Below are 20,537 nucleotides of genomic sequence, written 5' to 3'. Positions count from 1 at the left end.
TCTTGACCATTTCATAGACAGTTGGGATTTACTTTGGAAGTAACTGTCAGAAAGGTTGTGCTGTAGTCTGTCTCCTGAACCCAACTGGGAATTTGTGGTTATTGTTTTCATTATTTAAGTCTTAAGATGAGACCTTGAATTTTATGCTGTCAGAAATTTTCCAGGGCTGGGCTCCAGTTAGCAAGGTCAGGAACTCATTTGCACTCAACAGTTGTAGAAGAATCCAGATGTGATAAGTAGGTCACTGTCAAAAGCCATGAAAGACAAGGTGATCAGATTATCAGCTGAGAGTTACCACATGGGACAATTTAGCCATGTTAATGTCCTGACCATGTGTGGACTTTGGAACAGAGAGACAAGGGGGTGGGGTGGGGTGAGGGGAAGAAGACTCTTGTAAAGAGTGCAGGAGTATATGTGATGAAAGAAAATTTCACATATTGAGGTATGGGGAAGTCATTCTGGCTTATAAATGAGTTAACTTGAATTTTATGCTAACTAAAATAGCCTGTTTGTGGCCTATCAAACATAGATTGTAACTGTTTAACTTATCAATGAAAAGGATACCTTGACCTGAAGTAAAGAACACCCATGTTAAAAATAAGGATTAAACGCCCTTCATCCTGGAATGCCAATGCTAGGACTCACTTGATAGAGACTTCCTTCTTAGGTGCCAAGGCCATTCTGTGCGTGCTGTATATGTGTGCGTGCTGGTCTGGTTTATTTGAAACCTTGGAGAGGTGTATTCCTGATTGACTTAAAGTTTGTTCTTTGTTCTGACAAAATTTAAAACTGACTAAAAAACCCCTGCTTCTCCAGAGCAATTTCTCAGAGTAATCTGGGAAACGAGCTTCCAGGCTGTAGTCTTTCAGTTTGACTCAAATAAAACTCCAATTCTTATTAGCGATTGCTCATTGATTATTTTTGCTAAAACTTACTAAAAGTGACCTTTCAATGAAAAAAAAATTTCAGAAACAAATGGGGAGAATAAACCAGAGTCACAGGCACAGTAAATCAGTAGATTGGGATGATAGTACGTAAGGAACCTCATTCCTATTTCCTTAATTCAAATGTAAATTTGTTTTATTGCCATTACTCACCCTCTCCAGAGCACCAGGCTACCCGAATAAAGGCAAAGAGAGGCATATAAAGCTCATCCGAGTTCTAACTCGGCTCTGCTAGGTCACCTTGAGCAAGGTTTTTTAAACCCTCAAAGCCTGTTTGCTCATTTGAAAAATGAGGATAGGATTATGTACATCAGATGTTTGTAGCGATGACTGAGTGAAATATGGCATAAATAGTTCCTAGAACGTGGTATTCAATAAATGGCAGGATTATCACTACTGATACTCTTCACAACTGTCCACCACCCTAGCCTTTTCAAAATACGATCACATCTGATACTACATGTATTCATTTTTGTAGAAATACTGTTGCATGGATTGGGCAGATATGCAGTATCCCCATTTTACAGATTAAAAAAAAGGAAGCTCAATGATTAGTTCTAAAGTCACCCAGCAGTTGACTTAGATTATAACCATTATGGTTCTTTAAATAAGGATCAGAATCAACTGAACGTGAGCATAACTCAGATTGCTGGGCCCCACCCCCAGAGTTTGTAATACAGTAATGAGGTGAGGCCCACTAATTTGGATTTCTTTGCCAGAGCTCAGGTGATACTGATACTGTTGATCTTAAGACCTCACTGTGCAAAGGCCAAGCTAGACTAGAGCAATGGTTCTCAAATATACCTGTTCATTAGAATCACCTGGAAACTTAATGGACTCAACAGACCTGTAGCTGCCTCAAGTCCATAGATTTTCTGCTATCACAAATGTGATTTAGTCTTAGCACTAGTATATAAAAACTTGATTATTCCAAGTAAAAAAGGATAAATCCCAAAGTAACAACTTTGGGATTTCTACAGTCTGGGGAGTTGTGGGGTTTTTTCCCCCTCCAAATACAGTATTTTTTCCTTCCTTATTAAAAATTGAAGTATAGTTGATTTATGATGTGTTAGTCTCAGGTGTAGGCAAAATGATTCAGGTATATCCATATATAAATCTGTCTACATATCTTTTCATTATAGGGTATTACAAGGTATTGGATACAGTTCCCAGTGCTATACAGTAGGTCCTTGTTGGTTATCTATTTTTTATGTAGTAGTGTGTATCATTGCCAGGAGAAATATCAGTAACCTCAGATATGCAGATGACACCACCCTTATGGCAGAAAGTGAAGAGGAACTAAAAAGCCTCTTGATGAAAGTGAAGGTAGAGAGTGAAAAAGTTGGCTTAAAGCTCAACATTCAGAAAACAAAGATCATGGCATCCAGTCCCATCACTTCATGGGCAATAGATGGGGAAACAGTGGAAACAGTGTCAAACTTTATTTTTGGGGGCTCCAAAATCACTGCAGATGGTGATTGCAGCCATGAAATGAAAAGACGCTTACTCCTTGGAAGGAAAGTTATGACCAACCTAGACAGCATATTCGAAAGCAGAGACATTACTTTGCTAACAAAGGTCTGTCTAGTGAAGGCTATGGTTTTTCCTGTGGTCATGTATGGATGTGAGATTTGGACTGTGAAGAAGGCTGAGCGCCGAAGAATGGATGCTTTTGAACTGTGGTGTTGGAGAAGACTCTTGAGAGTCCTTTGGACTGCAAGGAGATCCACCCTGGCCATTCTGAAGATCAGCCCTGGGATTTCTTTGGAAGGAAAGATGCTAAAGCTGAAACTCCAGTACTTTGGCCATCTCATGTGAAGAGTTGACTCATTGGAAAAGACTCTGATGCTGGGAGGGCTTGGGGGCAGGAGGAGAAGGGGACGACAGAGGATGAGATGGCTGGATGGCATTACTGCCTCGATGAACGTGAGTCTGAGTGAACTCCGGGAGTTGGTGATGGACAGGGAGGCCTGGCGTGCTGCGCTTCATGGGGTCACAAAGAGTTGGACACGACTGAGTAACTGAACTGAACTGAGTGTGTATCTGTTAAATTCCTACTAATTTATCCCCCCTTTCCCCTTTGGTAACTGTAAGTTTTTCTGTCTGTGAATCCGTTTGTTTTGTACATAAGTTCATTTGTATCATTTTTTAAGATTCCACATATAAATGATAACATGATGTTTGTCTCTGTCTGACTTCACTTAGTATGATCATCTCTAGGTCCATCCATGTTGCTGCAAATGGCATTATTTTGTTCTTTTTATGGCTTAGTATTGTTCCATTGTATATAAATACTACATTATCCATTCATCTGTCAAGGAACATTTAGGTTACTTACATGTCTTGACTATTGTAAATACTGCTTCAGTGAACACTGGGGAGCATGTATCTCTTTGAATTAGAATTTTCTCCAGATATATGTCCAGGAATGGGACTGCTGGATCATACAGTTATTCTATTTTTAGTTTTCAAAGGAACCTTCATACCACCGTTTGTAGTGACTGCACCAATTTACATTCCCACCAACAGTGTAGGAAGGTCAAAAAGTACACATTAAAACAAAACATCTGTAGAGTCAACTATTTAGAGAAGCTTTGTGGTAAAACCTGCTATGACTTCAGGAAAATTTATCCACCACCTTCCCTAATACCTGTTTCAAGGCTTCCAAAACATCTACCAGCTTAATTCTTCTCTCTCCATACTTCAACTCTAGTCTTCCCTGACCTTAGCCAAATTAAGTCCCCCTATTTTACACGACCATAGAACCACTTACCTTTCACTTCTGGCATCTATTGTAACAACACATTTACATTTATTTGCATCACTATTATTGAAATTATCACCATTATTATTAAGTAAAGGTTAATAATCACTAAAGTGGATTCATTATTAATCAAATTATAATTACATCATTACTACATTTATATCACGGTCAGTGGCTGGCTCCCTGCCTGTAAACTCCAACAGAGCAGGGGCCTGTTTTTTGTCCCAGCTTGTGTACACAGCGCCTGACACACAGTAGTAACTGCTCAGGCAATATCTGTCAGTCTTCCTGACCTGTAAAAGTGTCTAGTGGGGCAGCAAGGCCTACAGGTACAGTGGTATAGAACGGGCCGTCTGAAGTTCCAGGGAGGCTTGCAGTTGCCGACCCTCAGGGGCCTGGGTTACCGGTCTTGTGAAGTGAGCCCTGAAGCCAATGTTTTGAGAGGCGTCGGAACCCCGCCCCTTTACAACTGTGAAACCAAACAAGTTCTGAGGCAGCCCTAAAATGCTTTCCCTGCTCTGAGACACTCGTTGCTTCAGAGGCTCTGCGCTCCAGGGTACTACCTGGAATAAACCGTGCAAAGATCTGGCGGGCGCCGCAGTCGGGCGTGCCAGCTGGAGGCTGCGCCGGGACTGCCCCCTCTCATTTCTCCCGCGCGAAACCCGGCCGGACGGCTCCACTCCCTCCCTCCGCTGCAGGGGGGAGCCCGGCGCCCCCAGATTGGCAGCCACCTCGGTGGCCCCCGGCTGCAGCCCTTCTTGCGCCGCCTGAGAAGCGAAATCCGTCGGTCGCGAAGTTTGGGTTGTGTAAGCGGAAGCTCGCGGGCGGGCGCGGCGGGGCGAGTGAGCGGCGCGGGGCGCTCCCCCTGTCCCGGGCGCCGAGTGCGCCCCTCCCCCGGCCCGCCGGAGCTCCGGGCGGGGCGAGCGTGCAACGCGGCCGCGGGCGTTCTCCGTGCGCCGGGCCCCTGGAGAGCCAGGTTCCCGTGGCCGCGTGCTGGGAGGAGGCCGGAGTCCCGTAGGGAAGGATGGCGTTGGCGACTCGCTCGCAGGTGAGGGTCTGGCCGCCCGCCGCAGTCCGGACGCGCCCACGTCTGCCTTGTCTTTGCGCCTGGCTCTGCTCCCCGCCTTGGGCTGGAAACGTGGCCCTCGGCTGCCTGGTTGTGGAGCGGGCGTGCCCCGCAGGTGTGTGCGGTGGGTGACGGGTGTTCTCGGGGCACGGAGAGGCCGGGTGCGCCCCACGCGGGCGCTCACCGCCGTCTCGGGTGGGACCTCCGGGGTCGCAGGCCGTGCTGCTGCGGCCGGGAGCCCCCGGAGTGGACGCACTGGAGGGCAGTGCCGGCTGCGAGGCCGCAGGGACTCCGCGACTGCATTTGCAGTGCTCGTGGGACGGGGAGGGGGAAGCTTTTTCTGTGCGCGCACCCCACTCTCTGGGATTGGTACGGAGTTAAATAAGTTTAAGTGTAATTTTCTAAAACAAAAAAAGCAGTCGAGGATTAGGCAGTTCAACTTGGATAATGGAGTTTGTAAGGAATGGCTTTTGTATTTGTTCTAGAATTTTTGTAATTGTTTTCAAGGAACTTGTTAACTGTTTGGGGGAACTGGCACCGTCATTAGTCCAGGTTCAAAAACAAAAAGCCCCAAGATCCAAATCATATATACAGCAACACCCTAGTTACCCATCGTGGTTTTAACTAGGTCTTTCTTAAAATTTTCATTATCAAGGTTCCAAGTGTTACAATGGGTGGTGGCAAAGTAGCCTTCGCTTCAGTTTTCTTTTTGACTTTGTAAAAAACGCTTTTCTCTACTTTCTAGTAACGAATACACAGATTTTATTCAGAGGTAAGCAGCAAAAATTTTTTCAAATGTACTAAAAATAAAAGTTTTAGAAAGGGAAGGAAGTGGCTCCTGAGATCCCGAAAGATGCTTTGTGTGAGGCTTGGGGTTTTCTTGCCTTTGTGAACACCTCTTTCACTGCTTCCTCCTTACCTTGGGCTGGTGTTCACTTCCTTTCTCCACCTGGGGACTGGGCCTCTCCTAGAATTGGCAGACCTGACGTGGAAGGTGGTACCTGAGCCCTGACGCTGCCACCTGCCTGGGTCTGGCCGCACAGTCGCGCCACCGATGGTCACTATGGCCATTTGATGATTTCTGAAAGGCTTCCTGAAAGTGGACACTTGAGAAAAATCTACTGATGTGAACGTTTTTGAGGAGTATTTTTAAACTTCTCCAATGAAGGGAGGTATTAAAAACAAGGAAAACTAACTCAAGAAGGGGTGGGACAGGCCTGGTTAATGTTTTTATGTTTACCGCTGGCCCTCACTATACAATTAGTATCCTAGGCTTTTAGGAGGTTTGGGTTTCTCCAGGATTTAAGCCCTTCTGTAAGGCGCTTCCAGCCCCTTGTGAATTTCGTCAGAAAATGTATCTTGATGGTGTATCCTTTCTAAGACCTGTTGTTCTGGTGGTGCAACATAACAATTCCTGCTTAGGAAATTTTAAATGTCCCAGAATGTGTACTTGGAAATGAACACTTTACTGTCAAATAATGAGGCTAATTTTCCATAGTGTTAATACTATTTAACCACGTGTACAGGTGGAGGTAAGCCACCAATTATATCAGAGCTGTTATGCACCCATTAGGGCAAGTTACTTTTTGTAATATGATCAAGTTTGTTTTTTTTTTCCCCTCCATCTCAGAAGACCTCCTAATTGGCAGTGCAAATTAAGATGTGTTAGGATATTTTTCAGTGGAAGTGTTCATCATAGTTTAAGTGTGAGCATATTATAGTCTTATCTGAGTGGAGAATGATTCTACCGGGTGACTGCGAATAAAAGCACTTAATGGACATTTCAGGCCCAGCAAGGTGTTGAATTCATGTGGCTCTTCCCTGTACCCCCACCTCTTGCACAGAGGAGCAAGGTGGGCACTCCAGCACACCCTGAAGGGAGGCTCAGCCCAGTGTGCAGCGGGTTTTAATCCCACATGTGCAGCAGATAATTTCCATCCCTTGCAAAGTGCAGAGCTGGAAGGGGCTTCAGTAAAGAAAGCAGCTTAGGCCCAGTGTTCTGAGTAAAGGGAAGTAGGCAGGGAGGAGACAAGACATTTGTTTAAAGTCTGTGGACCCCCTTCTAGCCTCTGCTTTTCTGCGACTTCACCAGTGTGTCAGATTTGATGTCCTTTGACAGTGATCACACCTAGTCCTTGTTGGGCTGACCACTGTGTCTTTGTGCTTTTGTATTGAGTGATGGGAATGATGCCCAGTAAAGCCTAGGGGATGGTCCCTTACTGAGAGCACTCAGCAGAGAAGCTGGCAGGAGCTGGAGGGTGGGACCGCCTCGGCTTTCTTGCAGAGAGCCTGGGAGTCAAAGAACTGACTCGTTGGAAAAGACCCTGATGCTGGGTAAGATTGAAGGCAGGAGGAGAAGGGGACAACAGAGGATGAAACGGTTGGATGGCATCACCGACGCAACGGTCATGAGTTTGAGTAGTCTCTGGGGGTTGGTGATGGACAGGGAAGCCTGGCATGCTGCAGTCCATGGGGTCGCAAAGAGTCGGACACGACTGAGTGACTGAACTGACTGACTGGGAGGTCCTGAATGTTGGTGTGATCTTTTTGCTCTCTTCTAGCACTGGGGTGCCTGTGGGATCCTTAGAGAAGGAAATAATTCTAAATGTTCTTATGTATTGCATGAGCATGCTGTCTGGATGAGGAAAGGAATTTATCTTTTTTAAAAATTTATGTATTCATTTTAAGGAGGATAATTATACTATCATGGAGATCAGCCCTGGGATTTCTTTGGAAGGAATGATGCTAAAGCTGAAACTCCAGTACTTTGGCCACCTCATGGGAAGAGTTGACTCATTGGAAAAGACTCTGATGCTGGGAGGGATTGGGAGCAGGAGGAGAAGGGGACGACAGAGGATGAGATGGCTGGATGGCATCACTGACTCGATGGACGTGAGTCTGAGTGAACTCTGGGAGTTGGTGATGGACAGGGAAGCCTGGCGTGCTGCGATTCATGGGGTCGCAAAGAGTCGGACACGACTGAGCGACTGATCTGATCTGATCTGAATGGTTTTTTGCCATACATCAGTATGAATCGGCCATAGACATATGTGTCCCCTCCCACCTCCCTCCCCACAGGAATTTTTCTGATGGTGATCTCACAGCCACAAAGTGTACTTACTCATCTGATCCTCTGACTTAAAACATGTGCCCAGAGCCCCGGAAACTGGTCACAGAGGGCGGTCAGTTATGACGTCTTAGAAGACCTGCACAATGATCTGTCATTTTAATAATCCCGTGTTTAAAAGGCCACTTGTTCTTCCTTTCGATGTACTGCTGACCTCCCCTCAACAAAAGAGCTGAATTCTCAGTGGTTGGGAGAAACCTCAGCACAGCAGTTTCAATTCGGTCAGGTGTATGGGACAGAAGACCGAAAGATACTTGTGTGACTTAAAACAGTTCAGGAACAGTGCAGTAAAGTAAGGAAAGGTCATTCAGATAGAGTCGCGTAGGCATGCTGATTTTAAACTGCCCTTAAGCATTCTCTTATTACTCTGTGAACCACAGTATAGAATTTTTACCTCCAAGATACAGTTTTGATTTGTGAAGGACATAGCTTTATGCATCAAAATGGAATTGAGACAGGCTGCTCGGGGAAGAATGTGCTGTGCTTAGTTGCTCGGTCATGTCCAACTCTTTGCAACTCCATGGACTGTAGCCCGCCAGGCTCCTCTGTCCATAAGAATTCTCCAGGCAAGAATACTAGAGTGGGTTGCCATGCCCTCCTCCAGGGGATCTTCCCTGCCCAGGGATTGAACCCAAGTCTCCCACTTTGCAGGTGGATTCTTTACCATTCAAGCCACCAGGGAAGCCCTGGGGAGGAATAGAGATAAAATATTTGTGGGATTGTTTTCTTTTTCTTTTTGAAAAGCAGTGGTCTGTAGGAGTTTTTAGATAGGACCATTCAGAGGCATACTTGGCATATAACTGAAGTTAACATGCCAGGATAGTTTTCTTCTATTGTAGTAAATGCCCTATGTAGAGAGCAGAGAAGTAGGTTGTGAAGTCCCACAGTGAAAGAGGCCAGAATTTTGGTTCAAGTAGTTGATGGTTTTCTGCCATCATAAACATCAGCGGATGAGCGAAGTCCCCCTGACTGGCTTAGTTCTTTTAGTGGCTGCTGGGTGCTAAGCATTACGTCACTTCTGGTGGAAGAAACAGAGACGCCTAAAACACTCTTCTTTCCCAGGACCCAGTCAGAGATCACTCTGGAGCTCCTTGGCTCTTGGACAGAGTTCAACTGGCTCCTGCTCTGAGCTGGGAGACCTTGGCAGCCTTCAGTTTGGGGGGTAGGAGAAGACCTTAAGAGTCATCTTTCTCCCCACCCTCCAAGGAAAGTCGTGCTGTGCTAGGTACTTAACATTAACAGATTTCATCCTCACTGTGGTGATGTGAAGTAGGTTGCATTATCTGCATTTTAAAGATAAGGCTAATAGACTGATGTGCTTGGAGGAGCCTAGTGTGAAAGAGCTGAATCAGAACTCGGTCTGCAGAGCACGGGGCTGACTCTTGCTGCTAACATGATCAAGGACACACGGAGTTTAAACTGTGTAAATAGAAGGAGGTGTCAGCGGTGTGGGGTTTTCTCATACCTTTGTCCCTCCTTTTAAAGAGAAGAGCTGGGGTATTAACAGCAGCTCATCTAGTTCTTTTTAAGGAACTGGGCAAGTTATGCTTTGAGCAGGATTTCTTGGGCGCTGGCTGTAAAAGTTGGCTTGGGAATACGAAGAAGATCCACAAAGTTTTTACACAGGATTGACTTAGATGAATTTTGTGTTGTACAAATAACACCCTGTTCACAGAAGCTGAAAAGGAAACTGAACTGTTGCTCTACCTCACTTCTCCCTGGGTATCATTTTCTCGTTATTTTTCCTTCCCTGTTTGCCTGTGTCCAGTCACCGTTTTTGCTTAGCTTCTATGTATGCTGTTGAATTTTATAGTACGATTGTTGTTTGAATCCTGCTTTCTTTAGCACTGTCCATACTATTTTTCTGAGTAGCTTGGAGGTCTTTACGGTTTTCATTTTCATTCAGATGAGTGTTTTATGTATTTTCTGTTGAAAAATGTTTATTTATTAACAAATACATTTAAGAAACTTTGCAATGACTGTCTTGGGGTGGTACATACTATATGCCCTGTGTTGAAGACAACGCTGTTCTTAATTGCTGTCCTAATCATGTACTTACTATTTGGTAGAACAGGCCTGATTGCCGGTAGATGAGAACCTCTCACATACTGTCTTCCTAAGGCATTTCTCCTTTCGTTGTATTAGCTGATAGAAAGTACTTTGTGCTCAAGTTAGAATCAGGGCTCATGATAACTGGCCTGGAATAATGACTGTTTTCATCCTGAACTTAGAGCCCCCAAGCTAAGCCTTCTTTGGTCTTGCTTATTTTGGCTGTAAATTGTCTTCTAGGTGGCATTCCCGAAAATGTGTTTTCCTTGATGTTGTGGATGTCTAGAGATCAAACAGTAGGTTCACTCATTGTAAAGCTGTTTCTGAGAGCTTAAAAAACAAAGGTTTTTCTTGATGTGCTGGTGATAATAGATGGTGCAGTTTGTAAAGTGTCACCACTCTGTACGCTTAAGATCTAGACATTTTCTGGTTGCATGTTGCACATAAAACGGTATAATATGGGCCATCAGGTGTGTGGTGACACCTTTCGCAGGTTGTCCTGCCAGTTGAACTGGTATCCTCAGGGCTGGGCGTAGTCCAGGGACCCCTCCCCAAAGACCCCCTCTCCTGTTGCCCCCAACCCTGCATAGCCGCAGCGCTGCTTGTGGGCAGCCCCCCCCCCCCATGTTTAAAGCTCTGCTTCTGAGGATCCTGTGTACCTGGCAAGTGCCTTTGCGTCTTTTTGGCACAAGACCTGGCCCTCCCCTGGCTGCCCGCTGGTGGACACCTCCTCCCCTTGGAGAACCCAAATCCATCCCCCTGGATTTACCCCAGGGTGATGGCTGATCACCCCAAATCATGTGGCAGGCCAAAATGGTACTTACCCAGTGAGTGAAGGGCCTGGCATATGTGTGCTCAGTCACATCTGACTCTTTGGGGCCCCACAGACTGCAGACTGCCAGCCTTTTAAGTCCATGGAATTTTCCAGGCAAGAATATTGGAGCAGGTTGCCATTTCGCACTCCAGGGGATCTTCCTGACCTAGGGATCGAACCTGTCTCCTGAGTCTCCTTCATTGGCAGGTGGATTCTTCAACACTGGTGCCACCTGGGAAGCCCCTGGCAAATCATAGCTGTTAAATATTTGTTGAATTTTTTTTAAAGAAAGTTAGTTTAGGATTGTCAGTGTATGGTGAGTGCAGGCATGAGTTATGACAGGCTGGAGCAGAGCTTCTGGAAATTTTTGTTGGCCTAATTCATGGTGGAGGCGTTTGTGCCTGCCCCAGTGGCCTGGAGGTGTGCAGTCTCACTCTGCCTGTGCAGGAGATGTTCCTATTAATCTTGTTTTGTCTTTAAAAGTCATGCCTATTCCATGATATGTTTTTATTTGTTTGTATCAAGAATGCTATTTTAAAATATTCTTCTGGGGAAAAAAACTTCCCCTCCCCGTTCACTCCTGTGGTCCTGAAAGCCCTCTGGCTGTCACTGAGCTCCCCAGCTTAAGCAGCACGGAACTGCCAAGTATAAAATTTAGAACTTGTACCTTTAATAAGCCCTGAAATACATATCTACTGCCCACTCCCCAACCTACTCCATCCTTTTACTTAAAGCTCCATGACTCTGAGGGTGGTTAAGTGGAGGGCAGCGGGGCAAGGGGGGCTATCATTGATATTGAAATCTCTCAGAATATTTTTTTAATGCAAAATGCCTAGTGCCCTTTATTTTGTTCTCCAGTAACATTGGTTTAAAATAGAAAGTTAAAAATAAAAGTGCGTTGAAGAATCATTAATTTTTTAATTTTTATTTTTTATTGGCATATAGTTGATTTGCAGTGTTGTTTCTTCTTTGCTGTAGCAGAGTGATTTAGTTATACAGATGTATATTCCTTTTCATATCCTTTTGATTATGGTTTATTTTAGGATGTTGAATGTAGTCCCCTGTGTTGTTCAGTAGGACCTTGTTTATTTTATATAAATTCTATTATATATATGTAAAATCACAATATTTGCAAATCCCAAACTCTTGATTTATCCCTCCCCCACCTCCTTCCCCTTTGGTAACCATCAGTTTGTTTTCTATGTCTGTGAGTCTGTTTCCGTTTTATAAATAAGTGTATTTACATCATATTTTAGATTTCACATATAAATGATATCATATGGTATTTGTCTTTATTTTTCTAACCTCACTTAATATGATAATCTCAGGGTCTATCCATGTTGCTGCAAATGGCATTGCTTTAGTATTATTTATGGCTAATATTTGTGTGTGTGTACACAGCGCATCTTCTTTATCCATTCATGTGTCAGTGGGCATTTAGGTGCTTCCATGTCTTGGCAGTTGTAAACAGTGCTCTGTGAACATTGGGGTGCAATGTTCTATTTTTTTTTAATTAGCATTTTCATCTTTTCCTGATACATGGCCAGGATTTTCAGTTTTTTGAAAACTTCCATACTGTTTTCCAAATGTCTGCACCAATTTACATTCCCACCCACAGTGTATGGGGGATTCCTTTTTCTCTACACTTTGTCCAGGATTTATTATTTGTAGACTTTTAAAGGTGTCTCTTTTGACTCGTGTGAGGTAACAGCCCCATTGTATAGTTTCGATTCGCATTTCTCTAAGAATTCACCATGTTGAGCATGTTTTCATGTGCCTGTTGCCCGTCTGTATGCCTTCTTTGGAGAAATGTCTACTTAGGTCTTCTGCACATTTTTTAATTGTGTTTTTTTCTTTTTTATTGAGCAATGTGGGTGGGTTGTATATTTTGGGAATTAAACCTTTGGTAACATCATTTGCAAATATTTTCTCCCATTTTGTAAGTTGCCTTTTCATTTTGTTTATGGCTTATTTGCTGTGCAAAAGCATTTAAGTTCGATTAAGTCCCATTTGTTTATTTTTGCTTTTATTTCTGTTGTTTGGGAAACTGACATGAGAAAGCATTGCTGTGATTTATGTCAGAGAATGTTTTGCCTGTTTTCTCTTCTGGGAGTTGTATGGTCTTGTGTCTTGAACTTAAGTCTTTAAGCCACGTTGAGTTTGTTTCTTGTATGGTATGATGGTGTGTTCTAACTTCACTGGCTTACAGGTGGCTGTCCACCTCTCCCAGTACCACTTGCTGAAGAGACTCTCTTTTCTCCATTGTATATTCTTGCTTCCTTTGCTGAAGATTAATTGGCCATAGGTGTGTGAATTTATTTCTGGGCTCTCTGTTCTTTTCCACTGATCCATATTTCTGTTTTTGTGCCAATACTAAACTGTTAAAAATCATGTTTATTCTTAATTCTCTGTTTTTTTACTAACAGTTGGTCCCAGTTGGGGGAGGGTGGGGCTTCCCAGGTGGGGCAGTGGTAAAGAATTCGCCAGACAATGCAGGGTCCGATCCCTGTGTGGGGAAGATCCCCTGGAGGAAGGCATGGCAACCCACTCTGGTATTCTTGCCTGGAGAATCCCCATGGACAGAGGAACCTAACAGGCTACAGTTCATGGGGTCACAAAGAGTCATACTGAGCATGCACACACACCGATTTATTTGGGGAGTTTTTTTTTTTTTTTAAATAGTTAAAAGCTGGTGGGGCCTCATCCAGCCTTTCTCATATATGCACATGACCTCTTACAGAAGGTTTTCCTTACCTGACTTAAAAAAAAAGTATAAAACTGCCTTGTTCTCTTTTCCCACACTGATAGCTTCAAAAATTCACTGAAAAGAGCATCTAGTTGTCCTTGTGATCGTTATTGTACTAAGTGAGCCTCTTTCCCAGCTGTAATTGGGAGCTGAGAAAGGATGCACTCTTAGGGAGTGTGTACATTCACCGTGGCACAAAGCCAGGAGCCAAGTGGTGTCAGCTGCCTGCACAGGCCGGCATCCCAGGGATTGTTCAGCGTGTTTTCCCCTAGCAGGGCAGAAGTGTGTCAAGAGGCTCCCTCTATAAAGTGTGCAGGGCTGGGCTGTGGGGTGTGCAGGGGTGTGCAGGTCTGGTCAGTGCTTGTCTGCCTTGAGCACAGGGACAGTGGCTTACCAAGACAGTGCCCCCCTGCCCGCGTGTACTCCAGACTCCTGCGTCCACCTGTGGATTTCCTGCACGTCCTCTGGGCTGACTGTGTGGACGTGGCTGACCTCGTGGCCCCTGGAATTCTTTGGTAATCACGCTGTGACTGGGTCAGGTGCCCTCCTGGGCTGACCTCCCCGTTTGCATTTATTGCACCTCACTGACACTGACTGTAGAGTGCCCATGTCACCCTGCCCCTGTGACTCATTGCTCGTGGGTCCTTTAGCACACGTTGGTACAATTACACTCTGCAATCACTTTTAATAATGAACATTGACACAGCATCTTCTACTTCACGGAACGCTTTCCAGTCATAGTTTGGTAGCCATCAGAGCTCTATACAGATATTCTTGTCCTTTCGATAAATGGGAGGAATGCATTTTCCTGGCCCCCGAAACAGGCAAGACTTAGATGTGCTCTGGCTAATGAAATGTGAGCAGAAGTCTAGTGTGTCACGTCCAGGTGACAATCTCATCTACCTCATTATGCTCCCTGTGCCCATGCTCCTGACGGTGGAAACTGTCAGCCTGGATCCTGTGTGAGGACCGTGTGCAGTGGCCCACATGGCTGGCCCAGGACCGACATGTCCTGTGCACGAGAAAGAAGGCTTTCTTGCTTTAGATCATTCAGACGTGGGATCGTTCGCTGCTGCTTTGTAATCTGTCTTGTCTGACAGACACGCAGAGGCATGTGTGTTTCAGTTTGGAATCTGTGGTTCTCATCTGAGTGAACTGGTGTCATGGGTGTAACAGAAGTGGGCTACTTTCGGCTTGTCCAAAGTCGGGGAATGTGCCTGTTGCCAGGGCTTCAGAGGTCAGGGATGTCAGTGCCCTGTATCAGGCAGGGCAGAAATGTCCCAGAGGGAGAAGCCACCAAAATGTCAATAGCAGCTTGTTGAAAACCACTGAGAGCAGACTAGTTTGATTTGATCATCAGTCTTTTAGAGTACATTGAAGTCTTAACATTGGCTTCACATTTCCTGTCTGCTGACCCTTTGGAAAAGGAAATTACCCAGAACTTCCCAAGTGATTTGGCTCCATTCCCTCCCAGGACATCTGCCAAAACTTTGTTTGGTTCGTTGGCTACTCTTCTGAACAGCTATTCGAAACCCTAGATACAGACACGTCTGTTAGTTTCCTCCCACTTACGTTTTCTTTTAAAAATAGCATTGATTTTTTTTTTCTTCTGCCTTTTTTTTTTATGATGGCAGAATATACATAACATAAATTTTACTATGTTAACCATTTTCAAATGTATAACTCAGTGGCATCTAGTTCAGTCACGTTGTTGTTGTAACCATTACCACTGTTCATACCCAGAACCTCTTCATCCTGAACTGAAACTGTACCCTTTAAACAATTCTCTTCATTCCTTCTCCTTCCCTCCAGTCCATAGTAATCACCCAGAAACACTTTGTGTTTCTGTGAATTTCACTGGAAGCATACAGTATTTGTCCTTTCATGTCTGATGTATTTCATTTAGTGTATTTTCAAGGTTCAAAGATACCTCTTCTTACAGTCTGAATAATAACCCATTGTATGCATATGCTACATTTTATATATTATCCATTCATGCATGCATGGACATTTGGGCTGTTCCTACCTTTTGGCCATCTTTAATAATGCTGCTATAAACATTGGTGTAAAATATCAGTTTGAATCCCTGCTTTTAATACTTATGAATGTATACCTAAAAGTGGAATGACTGGATTGTATGATAATTATGTGTTTATTTTGGGGGGAACTATCATATCGTTTGCCACAGTGGCTGCACACTTTTTCGTAACCACTAACCTTATGGCAGAAAGTGAAGAGGAACTAAAAAGCCTCTTGATGAAGTGAAAGTAGAGAGTGAAAAAGTTGGCTTAAAGCTTAACATTCAGAAAACGAAGATCATGGCATCCGGTCCCACCACTTCATGGGAAATAGATGGGGAAACAGTGGAAACAGTGTCAGACTTTATTTTTCTGGGCTCCAAATCACTGCAGATGGTGACTGCAGCCATGAAATGAAAAGACGCTTACTCCTTGGAAGGAAAGTTATGACCAACCTAGATAGCATGTTGAAAAACAGAGACATTACTTTGCCAACAAAGGTTCGTCTAGTCAAGGCTATGGTTTTTCTTGTGGTCATGTATGGATGTGGGAGTTGGACTGTGAAGAAAGCTGAGTGCCAAAGAATTGATGCTTTTGAACTGTGGTGTTGGAGAAGACTCTTGAGAGTCCCTTGGACTGCAAGGAGATCCAACCAACCCATTCTAAAGGAGCTCAGTCCTGGGTGTTCATTGGAAGGACTGATGTTGAAGCTGAAACTCCAGTACTTTGGCCACCTCATGTGACGAGTTGACTCATTGGAAAAGACTCTGATGCTGGGAGGGATTGGGGGCAGGAGGAGAAGGGGACGACAGAGGATGAGATGGCTGGATGGCATCACTGACTTGATGGACATGAGTTTGAGTGAACTCCAGGAGTTGGTGATGGACAGGGAGGCCTGGTGTGCTGTGATGCATGGGGTCGCAAAGAGTCGGACACGATGAGCGACTGAACTGAACTGACTGAGCAGTACTTAAATGTTCCAATTTCTCTGCTTACTCAGAAACACTTATTTTCTATTTTTTTGATAATAGCCATCCTAATGGGTGTGATGTGATATCTCATTGTGGTCTTGATTTGCATTTCCCTAATGATTCGTGATGTTGAGCATCTTTTCAGTTGCTTATTGGCCATCTGCATATATTTGGAGAAATATCTGCTTAAGCGTTTTGCTAATATTTAAATTGGTGTTTGGTTGTGCTGTAAGAGTTCTTTGTATTTTCTGGATATTAACCCTGTATCAATACATGATTTGCAAATATTTTCTCCCATTCTCTAGTTGTATTTTTCATTCTTTTGGTAGTATCCTTTAGTGCAGAAAATTTTTTAATTTTGATGAAGTCCAATTTATCTATATTCTTTTCCTATTATTGTCTGTGCATTTGGTGCCATAGCCAAGTCATAAATTTTTCCGTCTATCTTTTCTTCCAAGAAGGAAAGAGTTTTTATAGTTCTAGCTTTTAACATTTAGATTCTTTGCATTTCTAGTTTTTCTAGATGGTGTAAGATAAGGTTTCAGCTTCATTCTTTGCATGTGGAAATTCAGTTTTTCCAGCATCATTGGTCGAAGACTATCCTTTCCCCATTGAACAGTCTTAGGATCCTTGTCAAAAGTCATTTGACCATCTAGTCAAGGGTTTGTTTTGGGGTGCTGTGTTTTACTGCATTGATCTAAAAGTCCATCTTTGTGCTAGGACTCTACTGTTTGGATTAGTGTAGTTTTGTAGTAAGTATTGAAATCAGTTAAGTGTGACTACTCCAGTGAGGTTCTTCATTTTCAAGATTGTTTTGATTTTTCAGGGCCTCTTGAGATTCCACATGAATTTTAAGAAGGGCTTTTTTGTTTTTGCAGAAAAGTGTTACCCTGATTCTGATGAGGATTGCGTTGGGTATATAGATAGCTTTGGGTAGTGTTGTCATCTCAACAACATTAAGTCTTCCAATTTATGAGTATGTGATATCTTTCTATTTATGTCTTCATTAATTTCATTCAGTGGTCTTTTATAGTTTTCATTGTGTAAGTCTTTAGCCTCATAGCCCAAGTTAATCCGTAAGAGTTTTTTTTTTTTTTTTGATGCTCTGGTAAATGGAATTTTTGCAGATTGTTCCTTGTTAGTGTATAGCAATGCTACTGATTTGATTTGAATTTGTTAAATAGTGATGACAGTTTCTATGGGATCTTTAGATGTTCTACATAGTTATATCACCTGCAAACAGTTTCAGTGCTTTCTTTCCAATTTGGATGGCTTTTATTTTCATTGGATAATTGCTCAAATACTATGTTGAATAGAAGTGGTGAAGGTAGATGTTTTGTTCCTGATCATAGGAGAAAGTGTTAAGTCTTCCAGTATTGAGTATATTAGCTGTGGGGTTTTTGTATATGGCCTTTATTAGGTTGATAATGATTCCTTCCATTCTTTGTGGAACTTTTTAAAACCATGAAAAGATACTGAATTTTGTCAAATGCTTTTTCTGCATCAGTTGAGATGATTATGTGTTTGCATTACATTGATTGGTTTTCATATGTTGAACCATACTGTATTCTAGAATATATCCCACTTGGTCATCTTGTATAATCTGAGCTGCTGAATTCGGTTTGCCAGCCTTTTTTTTGAGGAATTTTGCTCCGTAAGGGCTATTGCTCTGTACTTTTCCTGTAGGCTCTTTGTCTGGCTTTGCTGTCAGAATAATAACCAGTCTCATAGAATGAGGTAAGAAATGTTTTCTCCCCTTCACTTTTTTTTTTTTTTAAAGAATTTGAGAAGGATTGGTGTTAATTTTTCTGGTCCTGGGATTTACTTTGTTGGGAGGTTTTTCATTATTGATTCAAATTCTTACTAGTTGGAAATCTCCTTAGGTTTTTTGTTTTTGAGGAATCAGTCTTGGAAGGTTGTGTGTTTTACCCATTTCATCTAGCTAATTTTTTGACATACAATTGATCATAATACTCTTTTTTAAAAAATATTATTTACTTGCTTTTTGCTTGGCTGGGTCTCGGTAGCTGCGTGGGCTTTTCTCTGGTTTCACTGAGGGGCTCCTCTCCAGCTGCAGTGCACAGGCTCCTCATTGCAGTGGCTTCTCTTGTGGCGCTCGGGCCCTAGGAAGCACGGGGCTTAGAAGTTGCAGCGCACAAGCTCTGTAGTTGTGGCTCCCGGGCTTTCGAGCACAGGCTCAGTAGCTGTGGTACATGGGCTTGGTTGCTGCACGGCATGTGGGATCTCCCTGGGTCAAGGATTGAACCCGTGTCTCCTACATTGGCAGGTGGATTCTTTACCACTGAGCTACCAGAGAAGCCCCTAAATATATATAAAGTACTGTTTTTGTTATCTTTGTTACTTCTGTAAAACTAGTAGTAATGCCTCTGCTTTATTTCAGCAATTTGGATTTTCTTTTTTCCTTAAACAGTCTGCCTAAAAGTTTGTCAGTTCTGTTATTGTCATAGAACTAATTTTTGGTTTTATGATTTTTCTCTATTGGTTTTCTATTATCTCTGCTGTAATTTTTGTTTCCTTTCTTCTGTAACCTTTGGGTTTAGTTACTGTACTTCTAGTCCCTAATAATATAAAATTAGTTTGTTGGTTTGAGATCATTTTTAATATAAATGTTTATAGCTATATATTTTTTCTTAGTATTGCTTTCTCTGCATCACATAGGTTTTAGTATATTTTGCTTTCACTTCTTTGAAAATATTTTCTAATTTCCCTCGTGTTTTCTTCTTTGACCACTGGTTGTTTAAGAGTGTTGTTTAATTTCTACTTATTTGTGAATTTTCCAGTTTTTCTTCTGTTACTGATTTCTAGTTTTCTTTTATCATTATTACAAAGATAGTTTATGTGATTTTAATCTTTTAAATTTATACTCACATGTTTTGTAGTGTCACATACAGTCTGTCTTGGGGAGTTTTCCATTTGCTCTTGAGGAAAATGCATATTCTGCTGTTATTGGGTGTTGTGTTGGGAGGAAAACGTACATTCTGCTGTTGTTCTATCTATGTCTGTTAGTTCTAGTTGGTTTATAATGTTCAATTCCTGTTTTTCCTTGCTGATCTTCTCTTTGGTGTTTCTATCCATTATTGAAAGTACGGTATTGAGGTCTCCAACTATTATTGTAGAACAGCCTTTTTTTCCAATTCCGTCAGTGTTTTCTTTGTAGGTATTGAAGCTCTGATGTTTCATACATATTTATAATTATTGTTTATAATTATTATTTGTTATAGTGTTGTCTGGGTACGTGCCCAGGAGTGGGATTGCTGGGTCATGTGGTAATTCTATTGCTAGTTTTTCTGAGGAACCTCTATGCTGTTCTCCATTGTGACTGCATCAGCTTACCTTCCCACCAACACTGTGGGAGGTTTTCCTTTTCTACACGCCCTCTCCAGCATTTGTTATTTGTAGACTTTTTAATGATGGCTGTTCTGACCGGTCTGAGGTGATGTCTCATTGTAGTTTTGATTTTTACATTTCCCTAATAGTCATGAACATCTTTTCATGTGCCTATTGACCATCTGTATGTCTTCTTTGGGGAAATGTCTATTAAGACCTTCTGCCCATTTTCAGTTGGGTTGTTTGGTTTTTGTTGTTACTGAGTTGTAAAAGCTGTTTGTATATTTTGTTTAAGCCCTTGTCGGTTGCATCATTTGCAAATACTTTCTCCCATTCCATAGGTTGTCTTTTCCTTTTTTAAAAATCATTTCCTTTGCTGTGCAAAAGCTTATCGGTTTGATTAGACTCCATTTATTTCTGTTTTTATTTCCATTATTCTAATGGATCCAAAAAGAGACTGCTGCAGTTTATGTCAAAGAATATTCTATGTTTTCCTCTAAGATATTTTTAGTATCCAGTCTTACATTTAGGTCTTTAATCCATTTTGAGTTAATTTTTGTGTATGATGTTGAAGAATATTCTATTTTTTTTTTTTTACATGTAGCTGTCCAGATTTTCCAGCATCATTTATTGAAGAGACTATCTTTTCTCCATTGTATATTCTTGCCTACTTTGTTGAAGATTCACTGA

At 42.6% G+C, this 20,537-nt stretch overlaps 1 protein-coding gene across 3 annotated transcripts in view; it reads left to right on the top strand.

Annotated features, from left to right (window-relative positions):
• CDCA7L (cell division cycle associated 7 like) overlaps positions 1–20,537 on the top strand; it is a 211,159-nt gene that overhangs the window by 163,335 nt on the left and 27,287 nt on the right. The window contains exon 1 of one of the 3 annotated variants that reach the window (XM_070787586.1): positions 4,265–4,756. The exons of 1 other annotated variant lie outside the window; for it this stretch is intronic. In XM_070787586.1, coding sequence (XP_070643687.1) covers positions 4,733–4,756 — 24 coding nt within the window. In that variant the 5' untranslated portion in view covers positions 4,265–4,732. Of the gene's footprint in view, positions 1–4,264; positions 4,757–20,537 lie in introns of those variants that run through there. One more of the 3 variants, XM_019958530.2, reaches the window with a different exon arrangement.

This window comes from Bos indicus, chromosome 4 (genome assembly GCF_029378745.1).
Source record: "Bos indicus isolate NIAB-ARS_2022 breed Sahiwal x Tharparkar chromosome 4, NIAB-ARS_B.indTharparkar_mat_pri_1.0, whole genome shotgun sequence".
NCBI lineage: Eukaryota > Metazoa > Chordata > Mammalia > Artiodactyla > Bovidae > Bos > Bos indicus.
This window is presented reverse-complemented; position numbering and strand designations above follow the sequence as displayed.